The 25,240-nt window shown below is 49.2% G+C and overlaps 1 protein-coding gene across 1 annotated transcript; it reads right to left on the minus strand.

The window, feature by feature from the left end:
• Positions 1 to 6,810: 6,810 nt before the first annotated feature.
• Positions 6,811 to 22,175, minus strand: SEC61A1 (SEC61 translocon subunit alpha 1). The gene is made up of 12 exons (XM_047782461.1): positions 22,018 to 22,175; positions 21,782 to 21,849; positions 18,704 to 18,769; positions 18,534 to 18,612; positions 17,173 to 17,304; positions 14,812 to 14,921; positions 14,389 to 14,542; positions 12,826 to 12,986; positions 11,380 to 11,577; positions 10,904 to 11,095; positions 10,328 to 10,404; positions 6,811 to 8,706 (listed from the first exon to the last, which is right to left on the minus strand). Exons 1-12 carry the CDS (start codon positions 22,022 to 22,024, stop codon positions 8,520 to 8,522), a joined length of 1,431 nt encoding a protein of 476 aa, XP_047638417.1. The 5' UTR covers positions 22,025 to 22,175; the 3' UTR covers positions 6,811 to 8,519.
• Between the last annotated feature and the right edge of the window lie 3,065 nt (positions 22,176 to 25,240).

Raw genomic sequence — 25,240 nt, forward strand, 5'->3', positions numbered from 1 at the left:
CAAGCACTCCCTTTAGTGACAATCACCTGAGCATGCGAGGAGTCCAGGCAGGAGGGTTCAGAGAATTGGGGGTCCATGAAGCCCTCAGAGGGTTCCCAGGCCCTTGAGGGAGATCCCAGCAGGGGGGTCTTGTGGAGTGTGTGTGTGAGGCAACCAGGCACAGGGAGGGATAGTGGGATGCTTCCTGAAGCTAGGCTCTGGCCTGTGCTGGCTGCCCCTCTCCTCTGCCCCTGTGTCTGTGTCTCTGGTGTCCCAACTTCAGCCATATTGGAACAAAAGAAGGGTGATAACTTAAGATGTGGTAAGAGCGTGTTGTGCGCTAGGGCCTGTGTGATGCTGTCACTTCCTTCCACATTGGCACAGTAGCCCCATGGGGTGGGTGCTGGTTAATCACTTGCCTGGCGAGTAAGGATGAATCTGCTCCTAACCTCTGTGGCACTCCTGCCTTCCTCAGTGTGCTGGTTTTGTGCAGGTGGCTGAGGCGGGCCAGTCAAGTGAAGAAGGTCATACCTTAAGGGCACAAGCGCTGGTTGGACCTCATCCTCTGGTCTGCTGTGGGCAAAGATCTTTCCCGCTACACAGGGGGCCCTGCTGTCCAGAACATTCTGGGGTGGGGGTGAAGGGAATGGGGATGGGCAAGTGTGGTCACAGCCCACTGTTCCTACTCCTTAGGTATCCTGGCCTCCTAGGTGGTGCCAGAGAGATGGTCTTTCTCACTTGTCTGCACTCCAGAGTGAGGGAGATGGTTCTGGATAGGCAGGAAGGTTGGGTCATTGTAATTTCCCTCCTTTTTTTTCCAACAAGGCCTGTGATTATTACATTAATCTTCCAGGTGAAGTTTTTACGACCCATCGCTCGCTGACTATGAGAAGTTTCTCCATCCATTACCAGAGGGAAACAGACCCTGGTGGGGAAGAAAATATTTGTTACATCTTATCAGGCTGACACACAATCTACCAACAATTACAGCAGCCCCATTTTTTGCACTATTTCAGCTCCAGCGTGAAGAATTGTTGTAATATTAACGTGAGGCAGGGTGGGGGCTGGTTGTGGGAAGTGGCTGATGTTCCAGGCTCTGGGCCCACCTCTCCTGGGTACCTCCCAGCGAGCCAATTGGGTGGCCAAAGAGTGTTTGTGTGAATCCCACTTCTCTGTTCTTGTGCTACTGCCAGGAATGTGTGTGTGGGCTGGGGGGCTCTTGAAAGGTGGGTCGTTGGACTTTGCTGGAAAGGCATCGTGTTATCCCCCCCCCCCCCGCGCCCATGTACTCAGCCCAGATGACTTCTCACCCCCACACCTTTTAGGCTACACCCTCTAGATTGGTTCTTAAGATATTTTGGGTTTTAGAACTAAACAGATGGTGGTGACTTGTTGGTTAGCGAACTTTTCTCAACCATTTTTCTAATAAAATGAAATTGCCCAGTGGTGAGGGCTGTACTCCCTATTGGCCTCTGTGCCTCAGACACCAGGCCAGCAGTCTTCTGCCAGGAAGGCAGCAGACCCCGGTCACTCAGCACTCCTCAGCCCCTCCCAGGTCTACCCTAGACTGGCATTTGGACTAGCCCAAGCAGCCCCCACTCTGGAGGGGTTCCCAGCAGAGGCGACATGTGGGACAGGAAGCTAAGGAGTCTTGGGGGCCTGGCAGGCAGGGACGTGGTTTGGATTGTGTTGAGTTCTTGGTCCCTGAGCTTTGGCTTCCTCCCTTGTAAGATGGGTGCAGTCATAGTGCTTAGATCCCATGTGGGGAGTTGGTGGGGTGACACATGGCTGCATGAGATACCTGAGGTAGTAAAATTAAGTGAAAAGTTCCCAATTCCTATCAACCTTCAAGAAGAAATAGTCACTTTATCTTACTGGAGCTTGAAGCCTTTAGGCTCTGTCCCTTCTGATCCCAGACAGCAGGCCCCTGGAAAAGCTGGAGGGAGGTCCCTGTGGCTGGACCCTTCTGTGTGAGGCCCAGCAGGATAAGAGCTGGCTCAGGGCCCACAGGCTCTGGAGCAGAGGGGAGAGAATGGGCAGAGTCATGGGATTTTTATCTTCCATGTCCACGACTTCCAAGAATGATGTCCTGGGAGTTCCCGCTGTGGTGCAGTCAGTTAGGACTCCAACTGCAATAGCTCTGGATGCTGTGACAGGTGGGGTGTTTAATCCCCCACCCCAGGCAGTGGGTTAAAGAATGCAGTGGTGTGGCGGCTGTGTGGTAGGTCACAGCTATGGCCTTGGATTCAGTCCCTGGCCCAGGAACTTCCGTATACTGTGGTTGCGGCCATAAAATTTTTTTTAAAAAAGGAAAGTGAAAAGAATGATGTGCTGGCCCTCACTGGACCCTGTCCCCATCCCCATTGAGGCTCAGGCAGGAGAAATGGCTGTCTGCTTTGTCCCAGCCCAGCTCTCCCTTTTGGTGTCTGAGAACAGGTCCACTGAGAGGTAGAATGGGGTCCACCTGGGTCACCTGCTCCTCATCCATCCAGACATCGTCTTGCCTCCTCCGTTTACTGGAGACAGCAAGCCCTGGGGACAGGGTGCTGAGCTGCTCACGGAGGGCGGGCAACCGCGGCTGGCTGTCGCCGGCTGGCCCTGTTGCCCTCGCCGTCAGTCGCAGCAAGCGCGGTGATTAATGGCCAGGCCGCGCCGCCCGGGCCGCCGTCGGCGTGCGTCTGCGGCGATGGATGCGCTGTCAGGCGCCCGGCCCGCGCTGACCCCAGGCCGGCCCGCGCGATCAATGGGCGGCGCGCGCGGCGGCTGGGCGGGCGCGATAAGATGGGCCGATGGGCGCCCGCAGGCCGACCGCTCGACACGCCGTCGCCGCGTGATTAATGGGGGAGCCAGGCGCACGCGCGCGAGATCGGCGGACCCAGGACACGCGTGTGCGGCCCCGCGCGAGGGCTGGGCAGGGGTCAGCCCTGCCCCACTGCCCGGGGCCTTGGAAAAGCCCAGGTCTAGTTCAGTGACCCGTGCGCTCCCGCCGGTCGCTTGAGGGCGCACAGGCTTGGGACAGCACGCTGCGGGAAAGGAGCCTAAGCGGGTGCTGTAGGGGCGGCCCGGAGGGCATCCCTTAGGCGGGCGGTGACAGGACGAGCTGCAGGTCCTCTTTCCCCTTCCCAGGCCGCCTCCCACCCCCGCCACTGCGAGGTCACAGCGCCCCCGCGCGGCGCCAGTGCACAGCGCCTCTTGTCCCGTCCCGCCCCGCCCCGCTTCAAGGGGGCGCGGCCAAGGCGGAGAGATCCAGAGTCCAACCCCAGCTGCCCAGTGATGGAGACTGAAGCCAGGACGGGCAGGGAGGTAGTGTGTGTCCAAACGCGCGTGTGGGAAAAGCTCAGGGAGAGCTTACTGAGCTGAGCTTTTAATTAAAAAAAAAATATATATATATATAAAATGAACATGGATCAAAATGTAAGACGTACAGAGGGGTGTCGGTGAAGAATCTCCTTTGCTCCCTGACCTCAGCCACGCTGTTTCCCAGCAAACATCTACTAAGAAAAATTCCAGATCTCAGGGAAATCACAGGGCCACACAGGCTCTGGAGCAGAGGGCTTTCCTGTGTGTCCATGACAGGACTGTGCTAAATGAAACAAGTGAGACACAGACAACTATCTGTGATCTCACTTGTGTGTGGAATCTAAAAAGAAAACAAGAATGCAGGCTCATAGATACAGGAACAGATTGGATGTTGCCAGAGGCAGGAGTTGGGGCTGAGTGAAGGAGGTGAAAAGATATAAACTTCCAGTTTTAAAATTTAAGCCCAGGGGATAGAATGTACAGCATGGTGACAACAGTTATTAATGCTGTATTGCATATTTTAAAGTTGCTAAGAGAGATCTTAAAAGATTTCATCACAAAGCAATAAAAATGTGTAACTGTGTGTGGTGTTAGATGTTAGTTAACTTGGACTTATTGTGGTGATCATTTTGCACTGTATAGAAATACTGAATCAGGAGTTCCCATCGCAGCTCAGCAGAAACGAATCTGACTAGTATCTATGAGGATGCTGGTTCAATCTCTGGCCTCACTCAGTGGGTTAAGGATCCTGCGTTGCCCTGAGCTGCAGTGTGGGTTGCAGATTCAGCTCGGATCTGCTGTTGCTGTGACTGTGGTGTAGGCTGGCAGCTGTAGCTCCGATTGTATCCCTAGCCTGGGAACCCCCACATGCTGCAGGTGTGGCCCTAAAAGACAAAAGAAGAAAAATATTGAATCATGTTGTATACCTGAAACTAATAGGATGTTATGCATCAAAAGTTTAGTTTCATGAGAAATTGCTAGGCTTTTTTCCACAGTTTTAAAAAGAGGGAAGAAAGTTGCAGGAACCCTGTGAACACCTGTATCCTTATCAGTAGATGCTGGCTATCAGTCTTCCCTCCATCCTTTAGTCCATTTTATCCTGCCTTCTCATGCATTTCATAGTCAGTTGCAGAGGTAAGTCCACTTCATTCCTAAATACTTAAGCGCACATACAATTATATAGGGTTTGATATTTCTTAAGAAAATTTGTACACAGTGAACTACACCAATCCTAGGCAGACAATTCCATGAGTTTTGGCAAATGAAACCCAAGTGCTGTTAAGGATGTTCCTGTCACCCCAGAAAGTTCCCTTCATCTCTGCCCAGTCAGTGTCCAACACACTTAACCAGGGGCATCACTTTCTGGTTTTTCTCACCACAGATCATCTTTGCCTGCTCTGCAACATCATAAAAATGGATCACAGGGTGTGGGCGTCTCTTTTGTGACTGATTTATTTCAACTCGCTTTGAATAGTGAGATCTCAGCTCTTGTGTCAGCAATTTGTTGTTTGTGAGATGGGACGTGTTGCCGTTGTGTAGGGTTTGCTGTTGGTTCCTCCGTCTTGTGCGAGTTCTTGGGTGGCATCCTGTCTATGTCTCTTGGGTAAATACCCAGGAGTGGGATAGCTGGGCACAGGACAGGTGGATGTTTAGTTTCATGAGAAATTGCTAGACTTTTTCTCCATGTACAGTTTTTTATCCCTACCCTAACATTGCCTTTAAACACAAATAATAGCACACACTGTTCTGCTTCTGGCTTTTTTTCTTAGCCTCGACAGCACATCATGGAATTATTTTATAAAGGTCATCCTCCTGGTTCTTTTCCACGGGAAGTAGATGCTGTAATTTATTCAGTCCCCTTCTGATGGGCTTTTATATGTTTATCCTTATTGAGCTGGGCTTTGCAGGATGAACAGGAGTTTGTTAGGCAGACAGACAGAAGGAACCCAGGGCAAGGCCCAGAGGCTTGGTGGACACTGCAGAACCCTGATTGCAAAGACCTAGGCTTTCTGAGGGTAAACACGGATCCTGCCTCTTGTACCCAGGAGCTGGGCCACTGTGCTGAGTGAAAGGTACATATGGGATGGAGATATGCTGGCGACAGGGTCCAGGTAGGGTGATGGTGCATCCCAGAGGGTTGGTTGTAGAGGAGTGACGTGGGCACTGCCTGAGGGGGCTCCTTGGGACTCTCCAGAACCAGGCACGGGTGGGTATTGAAGTTTGTACCAAGGCTTCTGCTGACCCTTGGATGGTGTCCCATGCTCACCCCTGGCCCTCGTGTCAGGAAACCACTCTTACCTGGGCCATGGGCTAGCCCCTCAGGTGGAAGTGGGATACTCTCCTGGCTGCACAGGAGATTCCCAAGGACTCTGCCTGGTGTGGGTGGCTTGGGAAAGGCCTTCAGCAGGCACAGGTGTCAGCAGGAGAGAAGTGATGGGGCTGGAGCAGGGCAGCTGAGGGCAGTAGGCTCTGGGGAGTAGACTGGAGTCTGGGCAGAGCTACCTGCAGGACAAGGTACTTGAGTGGATATGTGACTGTTGGCCTTATTTCCCTGGGTGGGGGTGGGGGATGGGCTCTCCCAAAGGAGGAGGCCAGTGCAGAGCTTACCCCACGGAGAGGAGAGCTGCTCCACGGCCCCTAGAGCACAGGCAGCAGTGAGGGCAGAGGGGCTGCCTATGTCACCCAAGCCCCACACCCGGCCCAAGGCACAGCTAAATGGCCATGTGGCCAGGGCGTGCTCTGCTTCCCAGAGCAGGAGCTTTTCTCACTTGAGTATCTGAGGTAAAAATAGGGCATCCTGCCTGCCCCACATTTCAGTGCCTGCTTGCCTGGCTCCTGGCTGGGTCTCCCCAGCTCCTGTGCCCCAGTGGCTCCTGCAGGCCAGGCCCAGGTACCTGTCCCTCCAGTGGTCCTAGAGTATCTCTGGTCCTGTCCCCACACCATCTCAGAGGTCAATATGTCTCCAAGATGAGGTCTAAGGCTCTATGTGGGAGCACCAAGGCTGAGCCCAGCTCAGAGGAAGGGCCTGCCTACCTGTCATTAGGGGCCACCGAGGAAGCACCTGGGGTGGTGGCAGAGGGCTTGGGGTAAGGCCTCGTCCAGATGAACGTGGCGAGTGGAAGTTCTCTCACTTCATCCTGCCATTTGGCTCAGTGGAAGCGTAGGAACTCCTCTGCATGGCACATTGTAGGGAATAGCCATCAGCCTGCCACTGCCATCCACACTGTGGATGCTTGGCTTCAGGGCTGACTGGAGACCCTCCCAAGGCTACAGGATTGGGCTGCCAGTTACCAGGTAAGGACACTTGTCACAGTCAAGGGCAACAGTGCCAGAAAGTGCTGTGCACAGGAGAGACTGCTCATTCCCGGGAGAGGCAGGGATTGGCCACATGCTCTGGGACAGGGGAATTCTCCTTGGCAGAAGGCAAATGCCTTTCTGAGGAGAAACTCCCATTGAGGGGGACGCCAGGCACCCTGTGCACACACCCTCTGTATCATGGGACTGAAAACCAAGAGACCACCACCAGGCAGCTTGTAAAAAGTTGGTTTTATTTGTCTCTTTATTCACCTTATCTCAGTTATGCCATTTTGGCGTCCACAGTGACAGTCCCTGGAAGCTAAGGATCAGCCCTCACTCCCACCACTGCTCTGTAGCCAGTGACCGTGGGGTAGGAATTTGAGCCACAGTGGTCAGGCTGCAGCAGGACTAGTGGGGGTGGGGGTCATGTCAGGTCTCCACTCGGGACTGGGTCGGACAAGGCCACGTATGGTATGGTGGACGCCCCAGTCCGCAGGCCTGCCTGGCTCTCTGCGGACTTGCCAGGTGACATCAGGCAAGCCTCTTCTTGTTGGCTGGTCTGTTTCCCAGGCAGGCGGCATGGCCAGTAAGGTCTTGCAGGCCCTCTGGACTCAGATGGGTGCCAAGTTTACCACCTCTGCTGGCTCTGTGCTTTGAAGGCCATTGTGTGCCCGCTGCTGGTGAGGTATCTCAGCTCAGGACTGAACTGGCCCCTGGGGTTCCCAACTTAGAACTGGGGTGTCCTCTGGTGAGAAGCCCTCAGGCTGCAGCACCTGACTGCCATCCTGCTGCTGAGTGTGGCTGGTCCCCAAGAGGACCTAAGATCTGGGTCAACTTATACATAATTGTGAGTCTTTTTTTTATAGCAAACATTGGAGAATCTCATAAAAAAAAAAATCTCTGACACTGATTTCACCATGAATCTAGAGCCTGTGCCTGTGCCGTCTCTGCTGGGCAGTTCTGCTGAAATGCAGACAGACCGAGGTGTCTTGTCATTTACTTCACTTGCATTTGGTCCTAATAAGCACAGTAAAAACATTCTGAAAATACAAGTGGGAAGTCCTGAGCCTAGAAGTTAGCATCTGAGGCTGGCCATGGTGCTTCCCCTTGGCCAGGTGGGAAGGGGACACACCACAGGAGCAAAGCCAGTGACAGCAGAGGAACTGCACAGACCACTTGGGGTCCTCTGCACGATGGCTGTGTGACTCTGTAAAGCTACAGCATTGCGGCCTGGCTCCAGCAGAGGACACAGGCTCAGCAAAGCAGAGACAGCAGAGCCCGACCAGGCCAGCCAAGAATAGCCAATAGGCAAAGGTAGAAAAACATGCAGATGAGCCAAGAGTGTCTTCTGGACATTCATCCCTTTCTTTTGGAAGAAGCTCTGCCCTAAAAAACTACTCTAAAAAGGGAAAACAATTGTGTTTTCCAGAGAAACAGTTTTAAGCCAGGTGTTCCTGCCCCTGATTGTAAGGGGACCCACCAGCGAGCGACCCACACACACCAGAAAACCGACCTGCTCCCAGCCGTCTGCCCTCCTGCACCCAGGGTGAGGACATTTCAACAATGTTTGTGCTTCTAACCAGTAAGACAGTCCCTTCAAGAGGAACAGCTGAGACCACTGCAGTCACATACAGCGCCGAGAAGGTGCAATGGTTACAAAAGTTACATGGACCTGGGCACAGGCACTCAGCACCCCTACCACTGGCAGCTTAAGACCTCACTTCTACAGTTCTGATGCCAGTGCCAGAGTAAAAAGCAAAATTTCAAATTGGAAAATTTCGAGCACTTTAGAAAGTGGAATGAAAGAATATGAAGTTCAAACATGTTACTAAACCCAAGTCTCTGCCACAGCAGCGCTCAAGATAAGCACCCACAGTGTGGCTTCGTTGTTCCCTTTTCAGCCACTGCAGAGCACACTGCCTGCCTGGTCCAGGAGCCACAGCTCAGAAGAGAAGGGCCCCCATGCTGCCAACCTCGCTCTGCTCCTTTACAAAGATCTCAAAGTACTGGTAGATGATGGTAACCGCGAGCAGGATCCCAGTTCCAGACCCGATGGCGCCCAGGAAGTCAGCCAGGACGGAGAGGGCCCCGATGCACAGCCCACCAAAGGCCGCAGCAGTGGGGATGTACCTGGGGAAGGGAGACCGGTCAGGCACTGCTGCCAGCAGATCCTCCAACCTGGCCACCAAGACCCAGGCCACAGGAAGGGGACAGGCAGCCCAACCTGCTTACCTAACTCCCTCAGGGCTCATTCCAAGACCCCATAAAGCTTTATCTACTCACACACCTTAATGGTCCAGACTAGGGTGTGCGGCCTAGTGAGTGGCCACACATCACATATGGCTAGTGAAATGGAACCAGTCCAAATCGAGTTGAAAACGTCAACACAATATTTTGAAAACAAGAACATAAAATATTTCATTGTGATTTAAGTTAATTACAACCTAAAATGATATATTGGAGATACTGGGTTAAATAAAATATTAAAATTAAGTTCACTTTTTTTTTTTGGTCTTTTTGCATTTTCTAGGGCTGCTCCCGCGGCATATAGAGGTTCCCAGGATAGAGGTCTAATCGGAGCTGTAGCCGCTGGCCTACGCCAGAGCCACAGCAACACGGGATCCGAGCCGGGTCTGCGACCCACACCACAGCTCTCGGCAATGCCGGATCCTTAACCCACTGAGCAAGGCCAAGGATCGAACCTGCAACCTCATGGTTCCTAGGAGGATTCGTTAACCACTGAGCCAGGATGGGAACTCCCTCACCTGTTTCTTTTACTTTCTTTTTTTATTAGGAAATTAAGTGATATATAATGTTATATATATACATATATGTGATATATAATGTTATATATATATGTTATATATATATGTTATATATATTAGTTTAAGTATATCTCTTTACTTTTTAATATGACTAGTGGAAACTTCAAACTTCCTATGAATCTTGCGTTCTATTTCTACTGAACAGGACTATAAACCTATAGAAGCATTAGAATTTTTAAGAAAATGAATCAAATTGCCCACCACCTTTGATAGGGATCAGAAAACAATGTGGCATTTGCCACACTGACTTCTTATGATTGAGGCAAGCAAGCAGTGGTCCCAAGGAGAGACCACAGGTTTTGATGACAAAACCTGATCCTATAAACAGTTTCACAGGAAAACAGCCATATCTGTTTGTTCACATACCAAGTACAGCTGCTCCCCAGTGACAGTGGAAGAAACTGGTAGCTTGCTTAAGAGTCTAAGACACTCACTACAGCCAACCCTGCTGCCCAAGAGACAGCCCCACTGTGAGGGGAGAGGAGTGTAGACTGCAGCGTCCTCCTACCCCCACCTGGCGCCCCACACCTCTGCCCAGACTCGCAGCACCTGGATCCCTCTCTAACTGGCAGGTCTCAGCCTCCAGCACTGACCTTCTAAAAGGGCTCTTGCGTAGCAACCCCTCCCTGCAGCCTTTGCCAGCCTCTCTGGCCTCACCTGAACTCAGACTCCAGCCCCCTGAAGAAGTCTGACCCTCCACCCTCCTGGAGCTCCCCCAGAGGACACTGCCTGCCAGAGCACACTGAGGTACCAGTGTTCTGCTGCAGCCCTAGGGCATGCAGTCTCCATCCATGTGGCTGGCTCTTTGAGAAACAGGTCCTCTGTACTGATGTGATCTCTTCAGTGTCCAGCACTTACCAAACCCATGGGTACTGGAAGGCCCTGGGACCCAAGGAAAAACTTTAGCTATCAGGGCCAGCACTCACCGGTTGAGCTCATGGACCATGGAGGTCTCTCGGTGGCCCCTCATCACCATCTGCTGCTCCTTCAGCTGCTTTGCAACCTGCGTGATGTCCAGCAAGGGGAGGACAGTGTTCAATTTCAAACATGGAGTCCAAAGCCACATAGATGTTTCAGGGCAGTACCACTCACTCACGGATTCCCCTCCCCAGAACCCTAACATTTGCATAGATGACTTTAAAACTGCTGCAAAAGTAGTTCCCTGGTGTCACTGCTGTGTCATGGGTTTGACCCCTGGCCTGGAATTTTGGCATGCCGTGGCCAAAAATAAAAAAATGAAAATAAAACTGCTGCAAAAAAGTCAAATGAAAAAGTCTGGTTTTAGTTTGGCTGCAGCTTCCCAGACAAGCACCGATTCATTTACCCTGGGCTCCATCTCTGGCCGCTAATCTTTGGAACTGGCCCTAACAAGGACGAAACACCATGTGTTTACAGACTACCATCCCAGGGGGAGGTGACAACCCAAGAGCCCTCATACCCGTCAGAGATGAGACTATGGCTCCAGGTTAATTACTTTCCTAGATACTGTAACTTATACTCACATCCTTGGCAGAGGAGCCTGAGACCTCAATCCAGGTTTTGGAGAAGAAGGCACAGGAGCCCAGCATAAACACTATGTACACGACGGCGTGGACGGGGTCTTCCAAGACAGAGCCAAAAGACTCTGGAGGGGACAGGTAATAGCAAAGGCCGCCAACAGGATAAGCACGTGCTGGGCCACCGGAAGAAGTGTCCTGTAAGACCATGTAGAAAGTCTGAGTGTCACTTCACACCTTGGCATGAGGACAATAGCAGTTCTGAGCAGATGGGAAAAAACAGTCTCGCTCAAGTGCCCACAGTGCAGTTTTCTTACCCAGAAGACATTTTAAAGTGAATTTATAAAAGATACAAATAGAAAGCATCTTTGACTGAAACACTTGCTCGTGAGCAAGACACACGGGTACCCACTACTGTTGTCAGCTACAGCCCTTAGACAAGGTGCCCTGTACCCAGCGGTTTCTGAAGGTGCTGTACTTACAGACCAGGTGCCCAGCAGGCTAACCAGCAGGTTGCCACTGAAGCGGGCGGACAGCATCTGGGAGATGACATACAGGTTGGACACCAGGGCAGACTGCAGGATGATGGGGATGTTGGAGGTATAGAAGAGCTTGATAGGGTAGGTGTTGTACTGGCCTCGGTAACGGGCTGACTTGATCGGCAGGTCCACGCGGAAGCCCTGAGGAGCCAAACAGAGCCAAACGCCCTCACTGCCTCAATCCAGAGTACACCAGGCCTGCCTCAAGGGAGCTGCCCCAAGCCCGGTGCCAGGGCTCTCATGCCATTCCCCACCCATCACTTGGGGGCAAAGAAATAGCAGCTTCCCAGAAATGCTAGTTTAATGTGCACCCAAGCACAGCATAGTGAAATGACATCTGCAACCACGTGATTACATAGAAAAACCTGCAAGGACACAACCAGGTCCTCACAGTGGTTCTCCAGTGACTGGTCTCCCCCATGCTTTCACAGCGGCCCTGAGACAGGGCTACCATGCTCCTGCCTCACACTCCAGCCCAGCACCCCACCTCAGACAAGCTAAGCTTTTCTATTTTTCTATGAATACGACCTCTCCCTCCGCAACCCTTATACATACACACACACACACATATATAAAGCTCCTAGTGCCTAGAAAAGAGTTCAGAATATAGAAAATCCTAAATATGTTAACAATCTGATCCTGAATACTTGACCAGGCCCTAAAGAGTAAGCTTGATAGTAACCAGTTTCAGCTGAAGGAACAGACATGTTTGGTCCTCAGGAAAAACATATGGTGGTATAAATACCTTTTCACAAGCATAGAACTGCCTCTCAACTGCTATCCTTTCTTTTCCATAAATGTCAGAATACAAAATGGCTGATCAAAAAATACAGAGATTAATCCAAGTATAGGAAAGCAACAGGCAGTTCAAGCCTCCTCCTCAGAGATAGGTTACATAGACTCCCAATGCGAAAGGTAAGGGCTCTCAGGAGGAAAGCCTCTCCAAGACGAGGACACCGCCTCAGCTCTCTGCTGATTTGGGTGAGATAGCACTGAGGCTTTGGTGCTCAATCACTTTTCAATTCTCTTGAACTAAGACCTTAACAAAATAACAGTTCCTGCTGTGGCAAAGGCTGCAACCAGCTGCCACTCAGATTCAATCCCTGGCCCAGGAACTTCCATATGCTGCAGGTGCAGCAGAAAAAGATGACTCTAAAAAATAAAATCTATTTGCTGACAGGCCCAAGCAAAGGACAGGACTGTTACATCCACCTCAACTATGTTAGTCCAGGCAACTGCCCACAACTCCATGGAACCCCTTGTCCAGCTCACACAGGACCTCCTCCTTCCAATGCCACCGGGGGGTGGGGGGGTGGAGCAGGATGTGCACAAGGCATTCCGAACCTTCAGTGAAGACTGTCAAACCCCTGGGGTCGGAATGGAACATACCTGGAAGTAGATGACCACGGCAAAGACAAAGATGGTGGCAATCAGATTCATGAGGTTGGGGAGATTCTGGCGGTAGAAGGCCTCTCGAAGGGCCCGGACCTTGTCCGTGCGTGTGGCCAGCAGGTGGAACAGGGCAATGATGGCACCTTCAAACTCCATTCCTGTTACAGACAAAGGTAAAGGAATAAATTAGTAATCTGGCTCAGATTCTTAGTGGCCAAAATAGAGAAGAAAATGGAATTGGCTCTATGAGTCACAGCGCCTGCTCCTATAACCACAGGAATACAGTGGACTTTTCTCAGCCCTTATTTCTGTTTCCTCCGTAGATTTCAACTTACAGGCTTTTCTACCTCTGAATTAAATGATCTCATTTCTCTGACATGTGAGTCAATAGCCATTAGAGGGCAGAACAATCAAGTGCAAAGTCACACCTGCAGGGTCTGCTGAGCTCTAGCAGAAAGGGTCCTGGGGACTCCCCGGTAGCACAGAACCCCCAGCTCAGGGTGAGGGGTGCTCAGGTCTACGCTCCTAACACTGATGGCCAAGCCCAAAGGGCAACATGCATATCTGCCACACAGCCGACCCCTAGCAGAGTTCATGGCGGACCACAGGAGGGTGCCCAAGGAGGAAGGCTAACAAGAGAACCAGGAAAACATGCAGGAAGCAAACGAGCTTGCAAGAGGCTCAAAGGAAAGAGCAAGAATGGCCTTCTTTGGTCTGGGGACCTATTTTTAGTTTCACTAATGAGATTATGTGGTCTCTGGAGACCTGTGACTCTGTTTCCAGGACACAATTCAAAGAAAATAGTCAAATGTGCATGAATATTTATTTTTCACAGACTCTTCTGAGTGAATCACATTTAGTGATGAAAAAAGCTGATTTTCCTTTCCTAATTAGTCAACTTCCTTGAATGTTTAGAAATTATTAAAAAAATCTTCTGTAACAAGATTTTCCTGGCATTCTCAGGTATGAGGTTTGCTATACCTCTACTATGAGTCAGGCACCATGTAATTTCATATTATTTTGCATTTAATCCTGGCAACCAAGGCACAGCCAGGTTCTGAACCCAGCTCGTGAGTGCCCAAGTTCCCAGCTCTTCTACAAAGTTGCCCCTGTATGAGCAAGTATTTTGGTTTGGTTCAGTGATTTTACTTTTAGAAACTTAATCACTGAGAGCAACTGCCAAAATAGTAAAGATGAATATATAAGCATGTTCACCATCTCACTGTTGAAATGACAACAAAGACAGGAAACCTAGACATCTATCAAAAGACTCATTAAAAGAAATCTGCTTCACCCATGAAGTGAAATCCTGCTATACTCAAAAACAATGAGGCAGGATAATGTATTCTGGCAGGGCAAATGTCGATAAACATACTCTTTACACCAGAGAATGCAAGTTACACATCAATGTGAGCATATACCTATTTGTGTTTCAAAAAACTTTGCAGATGCATGCAGAGAAAGCAGGAGAAATGTACCTAAAACCGATCATGTTTCCTGGGAATGGGAGAACACTAGTACTTTTTAAGAAACCCTTTCCCCAGGGCACCAGGCCCTCACCTCGGCCGGTGTTGACAGTGGTAGGGCTGAAAGCCTTCCACACGATGGTCTCGCAGATGTTTGTGGCAATGAAGAGGGAGATCCCAGAGCCCAGGCCATACCCCTTTTGCAGAAGTTCATCCAGAAGCAGAACAATCAGGCCAGCAACAAAGAGCTGTGAATATTAAAAAATAAAAGTAAAGAAACCCAAAGAGACTGAACTGCTGCTCCCACGGCATGGTTCTGTCCTTTCTCAGGAGCCGGCTTCTCTGCTGTAGACACTGAAGGTTGAGAGGATGGTGGCTCCTCTCCGAATCAGAAGCAAAACACGGACTTGGGCTGCTTCTCAGTAAGTTTCTTCTATGCTCGGTTCAGAACTGTTGTTGTGGGAAGTGTGGGGTGTGACAGGGCACCTCAGAAGGAGGGTGCCGGTGTTACATTTACCTGTATGGTGATCAACAGGCAGATCCCAGCCCCCATTTCAGAAGGGTCTCCATACATCCCCGTCATCACATACACGATGGACTGGCCAATGGTGATGATCATGCCAAATACTAGAAATCAGAAGGAGACAGTGTTCTCAGGGGGGCCACCACATGGTCCTAGAGGAGCAGCTATCAAACAGCAACTCTGTGCTGGGCTCCAGGAGAACAATGAAGACCACTGCCAGGAAACACTCAACAACCACACTATCAAATAACAGTAACACACAGTAATTCAAACACTTTGGAACAAAAGCATGCAGGCTCCTTAATTCCACCTCCCCCTCCTAAATTCCTTTCCTTGCAGCGACAGGAGGAGGAAAAGAGTTGAGGCATGACAAACCTAGTTTCTATGATGGGTGTGAAGACAACACTCAGAAGCACACACTGGTGACATCACCAGCCCACAGCCTCCACTCTTGGGCCATCAGGTGGCTTGGGTTCTGGGAGAGCCAGTTGCCTGGGCCACCCGACTGGCTCATGCTCAGGTCTGAGTCTATGACACAGACACTAGCTCTGGGTAGTCATCTCTTCTTAGTGTCTAATGTGTTTTTTAGGGAAAAACCTCCCAATGCCACCAATGCAGTTATCCCACTTGCCCTGCCACAAAGCTCTACGGCGATGGAGGCCCTTTTTGTAGATGGCTTGTTTTTTGCATAATTCATTACACTTCATTGTGATGCACAATGGAACCACATTGTAGATGACTACTCTAGTAACCGTGATACTAAATGGATCTCCTAGTATGGGATTTGCCTTCAATTTCAGCTTTTCTGCTTAGCTGGCCAAAAAGATAAAAATTTTACTACAAAGTGCCTGTCAAATATAGTCCCTATTTTTAGAAGTGCTCAGTAAGACTGAATTCTTGGAGTTCCTGCTATGACACAACAGGTTAAGAACCCGACTGCAGTGGCCGGGTTGTTGTGGAGGTACAGGTTCGATCCCTGGCCCCATGCAGTGGGTTAAAGGACCTGGCATTGCCGCAGCTGCAGCTTGAATTCAATCCCTGGCCCGGGAACTTCCATATGCCAAGAGCGTGGCCATAAAATTTAAGTTTTTAACTTATTTTTAGGGCTGCACATGCAGTGTATGTAAGTTCCCCTGCTAGGGGTAGAACTGGAGTGCAACTGTTAGCCTATGCCACAGCCACAGCAATGCCAGATCTGAGCCACATCTGTGATCCATCCTGCAGCTTGCGGCAATGCCATATTCTTAACCCACTGAGCCCAGGGATCAGACCCGCATCCTCGTGGATACTATTTGGGTTCTTAACCCGCCAAGCCACAATGTGAACTCCTGTAGCCATAAAATTTTTTAAAAAGACTTTTTTTGGCCTGCATCTGCAACATGTGGGAGTTCCTCAGCCAGGGATCAAATCTACACCACTGCAGCAACCCGGGCTGCTGCAGTGATGCTGCTGGATGCTTAATGTGCTATGCCACAAGGGCATGCCTAGACTGAATTCTTAAGGCAGGAAGAAAAATCAAAAAATTGTCCCAAAACCACCAGAGAAAAGTTGATTTATGCTTCTGAAAAATAACTCATGTATACATATTTAAAATTTTGATTTATGTCTGAAACTGACAAGTTTAAATCAGATTAGTTTTTCTCACTCAACTCTTACTGGTTCAAGATCGGTAAAACTCCCTGGTGTGGAAGAAAATATGGCTGGGGAGGAAACAGTAAATATCATTTCCTAACTAATATATGTCAGTTCACTGATGACTGGACATGCTTACCAGTACCACTTACCATTTACTACTGAGCAAGTATCATTATTATCCTAATTTTTACAGGTGAAGATAGTGGGATGTAAGAGCTGTCACCTAATTTTGTCCCAAAATCACAGAACCGGTAAACATCAGAGCTAAGTTGAGAAGATCCCCTCTCCACTATGCTGAATCCCTTCAAACTCCCAGAAAAACAACCCTTGCCAAGGAACTGCTTGGCCATTTGCCAGGCATTGACTAGCCTTTTACACACATTATTCAACGGATGTGTTACAACAGCTCTAAGGCAACATTAACTCCATAATCTAAGTGGTAAAGAAACCCCTCTTTCCACTGGACCAGGCAGCCTCAGGGCACCAACACCTCTGCCCCCCCCACCCCCCGCCCCAATCCAGCCCCTCCCAATTGTTCTCTAACACAGGCCATGGAGCACCTCTGGGGCTGGTGGGCCAAGGAAGCTACAACCGCCACCCTCCTACCAAAGGCAATCAAAACCGCCAAAACCAAAAAAAATCTGATGCCTTAAATTCTGTAGTTTCAGAATTCAGATTCTCAACTACAGACATCTGAACATCAATCAAAATCCCACTTACATTTCTGAGCTCCGTTGAAGAGGGCTCGGTCTTTTGGGGTGTCACCAACTTCAATTATTTTGGCGCCAGCCAAGAGCTGCATGATGAGGCCAGAAGTGACAATGGGAGAGATACCAAGCTCCATCAATGTGCCTTAAGGAAAGGGGGAGGCAAAATACGTTAGCTTGGAGAAGCAAGACTTACCTAAGAAAAGGAATGTGCAGGAGTACCCATTGTGGCACAGCAGAAATGAATCTGACTAGAAACCACGAGGTTGCAGATTGGATCCCTGGCTTCGCTCAGTGGGTTAAGGATCCGGTGTTGCCGTGAGCTGTGGTGTAGGTCACAGATGTGGCTCAGATCCCACATTGCTGTGGGTGGCATAGGCTGGTGGCTACAGCTTTAATTTAAGCCCTAGTCTGGGAACCTTCATATGCCTCAGGTGTGGCCCTAAAAAGCAAAAAAAAAAAAAAAAAAAAGACAGGAATGTGCAAAACTGGACTGTGTACCCATGATACAAACCCAGTGTGTTTCGGTCTAAGTATTTAATTCAGAGAATAATCCCAAAATATCAGCAAGTAGAGGATAAGACAATTCTGCTTAGTCTTAGGAAGTGACACACACTCTGGCATTTAAACTGACGGTTACATTTAAATTCACCATAAATGGGTTCATTCTGGTTGTACAGAGATAAGAAAGGTTTGCCTCTTCATCAGTTAATAAAAAAGGATAACATTCAAATAATTTTCAGAGTCTGGAAAGGAGGCCTGTACAATTGTATCTAATTGTGAATAAACCTACACTTCCATTATACTAAAATGACCTAGATACTTCCAACTGATTTGGAACGGTAATTTGAACCATATTTTTAAAATGAGTTAACCAGAAACAGTATCAGCATAAACATTCAACCTCCCCCACCCCCGCAACACAGGTAACTGGTTAGAGTACACAATACAATGCTATGTATTTGGGAGGGAGGGGACATACATATGTAATCTATAAATATGGAAAAGACATAGCTGGGGAACAAATTACATTTTCTAAACAATGTTATCAATACAGAATAAAGACAGGTAGAAATGTCATCATTTCAGCCGTCTGAAAAGCATTCTAGTTTTTCCGTGTTTTCAAAAACTCTCTATGATGATGTAGACCTATCTTGTTGTTACAGGTTTTGTACTGCATTCAAATGCAGTTCTGAATTCAAAAACATGCATGGGTGGTGAATCTGGCATTTACTAAGGCTATTTATTTAGCACAGCATGCTAACATTCTTTCCAAATACTCTGACCTCCACCTAAAGCCGAAGCCTGTAATTTCACTGCAGGCAGCCAGTTCAGCCCACACAGTACAGAACTGGTGCAGAGGGCCAGTCCTACCTCTGTTCGAGGCAAGGATCACTCTCATCCAATAGAAAGGGTCGGCTGAGTCTGAAGACATGATGCCAAACAGGGGGATCTGGAAACAAGCAGAGAGCAGTCAGTGCCCTGGTCTTAGCCAACCCCCTGTCCTACCCCCACCCCTCCTGGGGAGGCCAAGCCCTGCTCACCTGGCAGCAGACCAAGAAGATGAAGAGGGTGATGGCAGTCCATAGCACTTTCTCCTTAAACTGAATCTACAGTAGAAAAGAATAGACGAAGGCAAGAAGTTATCTTCCAGAGCAAATTAACAGAAATGGACTCTGATCAGACCCTTTCTCTGTTCACCAAAGAAGCAAGACTTGAACTCTCCAAACCACATACCAAATGGAGGCACCAAAACGTAAGTACATGTACTGTGTACTTTCCACATACAAGGCACAGACACAAAGACCTTCACGAGATCTCACTTAATTCTCACAGCATGTAACATTATTATTTTATAAAACTGAATCTTAGAAAAGCTAAGTAATTTTTCCCAAACCCCACAGCCATAATGGGTTTGAATCCAAAGCCTGTGCTCTTAACCATCTGCACGAACAGTTTAGGATTGGTCACCAAAATCAAAGACTGTTGTAATAGAAAGGGATTCCAAATCGGACAAGCCCTTACAACATAGGAGCAACCACTTTTCATCTGAATTCAATTCATTTTGTTATTGACAAAATCTTGATATTCTGGAGTCAACTAATTTGGAATTTGTGATTATTAGTGTATTCGTCGTGAATTAAGGGTAAAACAATGTAATAAACACTGGAGAAGGGAAGGAGAGCTGCATGGTCAAGCTATTCACTGACTACTAAGAGCATCTGTTTCAGAGTTTTCCTATCTCCTCAGGCCTGACAGTAGGACAGGTGACTGTTCAGTCATTTTGCGAATGACTAATAAGCATTGTAGGAGGGAGCCACTCTGGTACTGAGCAGCTAAGGGGGACTATCCCCAGTCCTCTGCTCTAAAGCCTAAGTGTCTTCACTAGCCTGCACAGCAGGAATGGCTGTAAAGGGCTTAGAATGACTGTATTATAGTAATTACTGTGTGGACTAAGGAAGTGAAAGTGGAAACAACTTGTGAGCGGCAATACTAAGTGAACAAAATTGTGTTCTTGGAGTTCCTGTCATAGCTCAGTAGAAACAAATCTGACTAGCATCCATGAGGACACAGGTTTGATTCCTGGCCTTGCTCAGTGGGTTAAGGATCTGGCATTGCCATGAGCTGTGGTATAGTAGCAGACGGGACTCAGATCTGGCATTGCTCTGGCTGTGGTGTAGGCCAGCAGCTGCAGCTCCGATTGGACCCCTAGCCTGGGAACCTCCATATGCGAGGCCCTAAAAAAAAAAAAAAAAGGGGTTCTTAAAAAATACTCTTTTGGCATTCCTGTTGTGGCATTCCAGCAGAAACAAGTCCAACTAGTATCCATTAGGATGTGGGTTTGATCCCTGGCCTTGCTCAGTGGGTTAAGGATCTGGTATTGCTGTGAGCTGTGGTGTAGGCCGCAGACACAGCTTGGATCCTGCATTGCTGTGGCTATGGTATAGGCCGGCAGCTGTAGCTCTGATTCAGCCCCTAGCCAGGGAACTTCCATGCTGCAAATGCGGCCCTAAAAAGACAAATAAAATAAAATAAAATACTCTTTTAAGCTGAGGTCGAATTAAGCATGGAACCAGAGTCCTGATTCTCTGGTCAGCACTGGCTGTAGTACCTTTGTGTCGACCACTGTTCACAGGCCTCAGCAAGACAAGCACATAAAGGCGACAGGGATGGATATTCAGATACTGCGTGAGAGAATGGGCTGAACTCATAGACTGGTCTTCATGCAAATGCTCCCTTTCCTCCTCTCACTCACCAAGAGAGTAATGAGGCGGCCAAAAAAAGGCAACACAACTACAGGCTGACCAGTAACATAACATGCTTGCACTGAAATGATTCTTTACAGGAAAAAGGAGTGGACAATTTTTACAGACTCACTTTTTTAATAACCAAGCCTCCTCTCCCGTATGCAGCTAAGTTCAACAGGAAAAAATTAAAAACTGTTTATCCAGTGTTGTCTACTGTGCCCCTTAATAGCCCCCAATCCACCCATGTCTCCCAGCCCACTCCCACAGTTCACTCTCTACTGCAAACGCCTCTCAACCACCAAATCTACTATCCTGCCCCAGAAGCAGCTTCCTAATCTGTCTGGCTCCCACTGTTTCTCAGCCACCCTTTCTGTTCTGTTGATACTGAACCACATCTAACACCCTCCCAGCTACTGATCTCCTTAAGCTTAGCATGTTCTATATTCCTTATGCCTTGAATTCCTTTCCCCCTTTTTAAGGAAAATATTCTGCTGTAAAAACCACCATCAGACATCATGTCTCCCATGGTTAATCCCTTCCAGAGCCACTACTGTACCCTGCACATACTTCCACTGCTTCATCCACCACACTCAGTTACAAGACCAAGGTCACACAGTTATTAAGAGACTGTGCGAAGGATAGGTCCCAGGCACACCCCTGCCTCCAGAGCTAGGCTGCTGGGGATGGACAGACAGACGGGGATGAGGACACACACACATACAACTTTGCCTATTAGCCCATCAAAGCCAGCACATATGTGGGGCATACAGAAAGAATGCGACAATGAAAATATATTACTGTTAATTCTCTTTAAGAAACCAATGAAATTTTTCTTCTTTGTTTAATAGTTTTACATACAATGACAACACTCACTGTCTTCGCCTGTAGCTAACTGTGCAGCAGTGGAAATTCTGATAAAGATTCAGCAAAGCTCTACATTTCTATCTTTCCAGGTTTCAAATCACCAGCAATAAAAGCAGGGTTCACAGAATGCCCTTGTTCTCAGTAACGGGACAGCCCACAGAAACGGTACTAACTCAACCATACAGAGTAAAGTGACTACTCTTAGCTTCCTGTAGCAGCTGGATACAAGGAGCATCTCCTGGGAAGGAGCAAGGGCTCCACCTAAGCACCCTGAAGCTCCTGAGGCCCTATCCACTCGGGCCAGGATCCATTTTCCGGGCAGGGAAAACCCGAGGCTCTGCTCACCGGAGTAACCTCCGCAAACGACGCTCCAGAAAAGCACGGCGGCTCGGCGGAGGCTCCCACACCAGCAGGCCACTTGGCTCCGCTCGGGGCAAGGGGGGTCCACTCGGCGTGTCGGGGTCATTTGAACGGGGTGCAGGCAGTTTCCCAAGCCTTCCCTGAACTTACCTTCCGCTCCGGCTTCTGAATTTCTGGCAGGATGACACAGAAGGGCTTGATGACCTCCAGAAACTTGACTTTGAGAGGAGAGACAAAACAGTGTTAGGGCTGAGGGTCCGCGCGCCGCCCCGGGAAGCCGTCCGCCGGGCCAGGTGGGGCAGGACGGGGGGCAGGGTGGGCTTCATGGCTGGGGTAGCGGGGTCCCGTTCCCGCCCGCGTCGCCGGGGCTGCCCCGAGGGACTCACTCGCCATGGCGGCGGCTGCTGGGCTCCAGGTCGGGCTCCGGGTCGCGCTCCGGCTCCGCTGCGCTGCGAGTGCGGCTCTACTGCCCGCCCGGCCTGGTCCGGGGCGCCGCGCCTCGCCGAGAGACACGTCAGTGATAGCGCCGCGGCCGGGCTCTTCCGCTTCCGCTTCCTGCCACGCTCTGCGGCCGCACACCGCCTGCACAGGTACCACAATTCCCGGCGTGCAGCGGGGCCCCGAGGCCGATGAGGAGGGGGGCCGGGGGGTCGGGGGGCGGGGCGTGCGGCTGCGCAGTCTGGTCCGCGAGTGCCGAGCAAGGATACCGACTCACCTCTGTGCTCCTCGCAGCACCGGCGACTAGTTACGCCTTAGTTTCTGACTTCTTTGGAGCAGGCCTGTCCCGGCGCTACCCAGGTGCCCGGTACTCACCAGGTGTGCGGTGGCGGGGCGACAGTGGCACCCGCTTGTGGGGTTTTTGAGCGAGGCCGGGGCCCAGTTCGTGGTCAGGAGGCTCCTGGGAGGAGCCGGGTCCTGGGTCCAGGGAGGCCTCCGGGAGGAGGCGCCCCAGGGTTGCGAGCGCAGCACCTGGTGTGACTGCCCGAGATCATGGAAAGAGAGAAGTCGTCTTTGGCTGGAGCCAGGGCTGTGTGAAGGGGAACCTTACGATTTAATGTTCTTGGGGCCGGGGCGGGGCGATGGTGCTAGACGGTGAGTTCATTTTCCCGGCACCTGCAATCCACGGTGGCCCATGGTAGGTACTCAGAAAGAAGGGAAAGAGACTGCGCTGCCCACATCTAGAGGAGGGAGGTTTCTTGGAGCGGTCTGCATCCGTACTGGTAGAAGTTGGAGATGCAGATGTGGCAAGATGCTTTGTGCAGTGTTAACTTAGGGATTGTTATTTCGGTTTTTCCCTTCCTGTTTTTTAGCAGTTAGCCAGGACTTGTAAATCCTTGATTTAGAAGTTTTTGTAAAACAGGAAGTCTTTTCTACAAGGTTTTTGAAAACCTGACCCATGGGTGGAAAATTCAAGTGACTGCCGGAAGCAGGCAGGAACTTCTTGAAATGACTCAGGTGTGGCATCATTTGATACTTTTCCTCACATGAAAAAGTAATCTCTGCTACTCTTTCAGGGCTGCTTCTGAGATCACGCCCTAACTTCCGGTCCAGGATTCCTTCATAATCTCCTCTGGGGTTTTGGCCAGAAACTGAAACTGTCAGCCGCTGTACTAAGTTCAGCAGATAGATCAGAGCTGATATTTAGCCCATATGCACCCTGCACCATACTGACGGTGAAAACATTGAAATACTTAATGGTAAAGAGTATCATAGTAAATGTATTGCTGCAGTCAGCTAATACAAGTTTTCGTATAAAATCATTGGTTTGTACTGACAGTTTTTAAGACATTAGTACCATATAAAATGGGCTTCCACAGAATTTGTAGTTCCCATTGCGGCTCAGCAGGTTAAGAACCTGACTAGTGGAATTCCCCTTGTGGCACAGCGGAAACAAATCCAACTAGTATCTGAGGATTCAGGTTTGATTGATGGCCTCGCTCGGTAGGTCAGGGATCTGGCGTTGCCGTGAACTGTGGTTTAGGTCAGACTCAGCTCAGATCCTGCGTGGCTGTGGCTGTGGTGTAGGCTGGAAGCTATAGCTACGATTTGACTCCTAGCCTGGGAACTTCCATATGCCATGAGTGTGGTCCTAAAAAGCAAAAAAAAAAAAAAAAAGAACCTGACTAGTATCCATGAGGGTTCCAGTACAATCCCTGACCTTGTTCAGTGGGTTAAGAGTATGGCATTGCTACAAGCTCTCTCGTATGTCATGGACGTGACTCGGATCTGGCATTGCTGTGGCTGTGCAGGAGGCTGGCAGCTGCAGCTCCAATTCAAGCCTTAGCCCAAGAATTTACATATGTCACAGGTGAGGCCCTAAAAAGAAAAAAAAATAAGTAAACAAGAAAATAGGGCCTCCTGTTGTAGCCACATCAGAGGAACATTCATGACACACGTTGGCCTGTGTCACTGAAGGGAATGTAGCTAAGTTGCATGTCTTAAGAAAATACTAATTGCTTTAGGAGAATCACTAACTTGAAATTATTTTTAGCACAATATGATTCTTTTGAAAGTAGCAGGTATACAATGTATTTATGTTTATATACTTAGGATTATATAACAGATATTAATAAATATAATTTATTTTATTATAAATATTTACAATATTTTTAATTGAGTATAAATAATGATATAATATATTTAGTTGAATTTATAATTGAGTGAACACACAACAAAATCTGGATAATTTTTTTTTCTTTCTTTTTCTTTTTTTTTTTTAAGGGCTGTACCCGAAGCATATGGAAGTTCCCAGGCTAGGGGTCAAATCCTAGCTGTAGCTGCTGGTCTGTGCCACAGCCACAGCAACAGCAACACAGGATCTGAGCTGCATCTGCAACCTATAACACAGCTGATGGCAACGCCGGATCCTTAATCCACTGAGCAAGGCCAGGGATCAAACCCATATCCTCATGGATACTAGTCGGGTTCATTACTACTGAGCCATGACAGGAACACCTGGATAATTTCTGATACTTTCTTGTGTAATAAACATGAGTCTTGTTTTTTGTTTGTTTGTTTGTTTTATCTTTTTGCCTTTTCTTGAGCCACTCCTGCGGCATATGGAGGTTCCCAGGATAGGGGTCTAATTGGAGCTGTAGCCACCAGCCTATGCCAGAGCCACAGCAACTCGGGATCCGAGCTGCATTTGTGACCTACACCACAGCTCATGGCAGCGCCAGATCCTTAACCCACTGAGCAAGGCCAGGGATCAAACCCACAACCTCATGGTTCCCAGTCGAATTCGTTAACCACTGAGCCATGACAGGAACTCCAAGTCTTGTTAATCTACAGAAGAACAAAGAAGGAATTACAATAATAGTGAGTCCCAGCCTGGAGCTTGTTTTGATACTGTGCAAAAATCTGCACAAAGTAAAACTTGTATTAGACGCATTTTGTTACATAAAATCTGTAGCTCTGGAGTGAAAAAAGTGACTTGAGGAGTTCCCGTTGTGGTGCAGTGGAGGAGAATCCAACTGGGACCCATGGGGTTGTGGGTTCAATCCCTGGCTTTGCTCAGTAGGTTGAGGATGTGGCATTTCTGTGAGTTGTGGTGTAGGTTGCAGATGTGGCTCGGATCTGGCATTGCTGTGGCTGTGGCTTAGGCCAGCG

This window comes from Phacochoerus africanus, chromosome 1, assembly GCF_016906955.1.
Source record: "Phacochoerus africanus isolate WHEZ1 chromosome 1, ROS_Pafr_v1, whole genome shotgun sequence".
In the NCBI taxonomy this organism is placed as follows: domain Eukaryota; kingdom Metazoa; phylum Chordata; class Mammalia; order Artiodactyla; family Suidae; genus Phacochoerus; species Phacochoerus africanus.

Excerpts from the sequence above, each read along its gene's own strand:
- SEC61A1 (XM_047782461.1), bottom strand. Across the intron at positions 17,305-18,533 it reads GATCCTTGCCTCGAACAGAG|GCACATTGATGGAGCTTGGT; the intron begins GTAGGACTGGCC and ends CCTTTCCTTAAG. Across the intron at positions 14,922-17,172 it reads CTTCAACGGAGCTCAGAAAT|TATTTGGCATGATCATCACC; the intron begins GTAAGTGGGATT and ends TCTGATTTCTAG.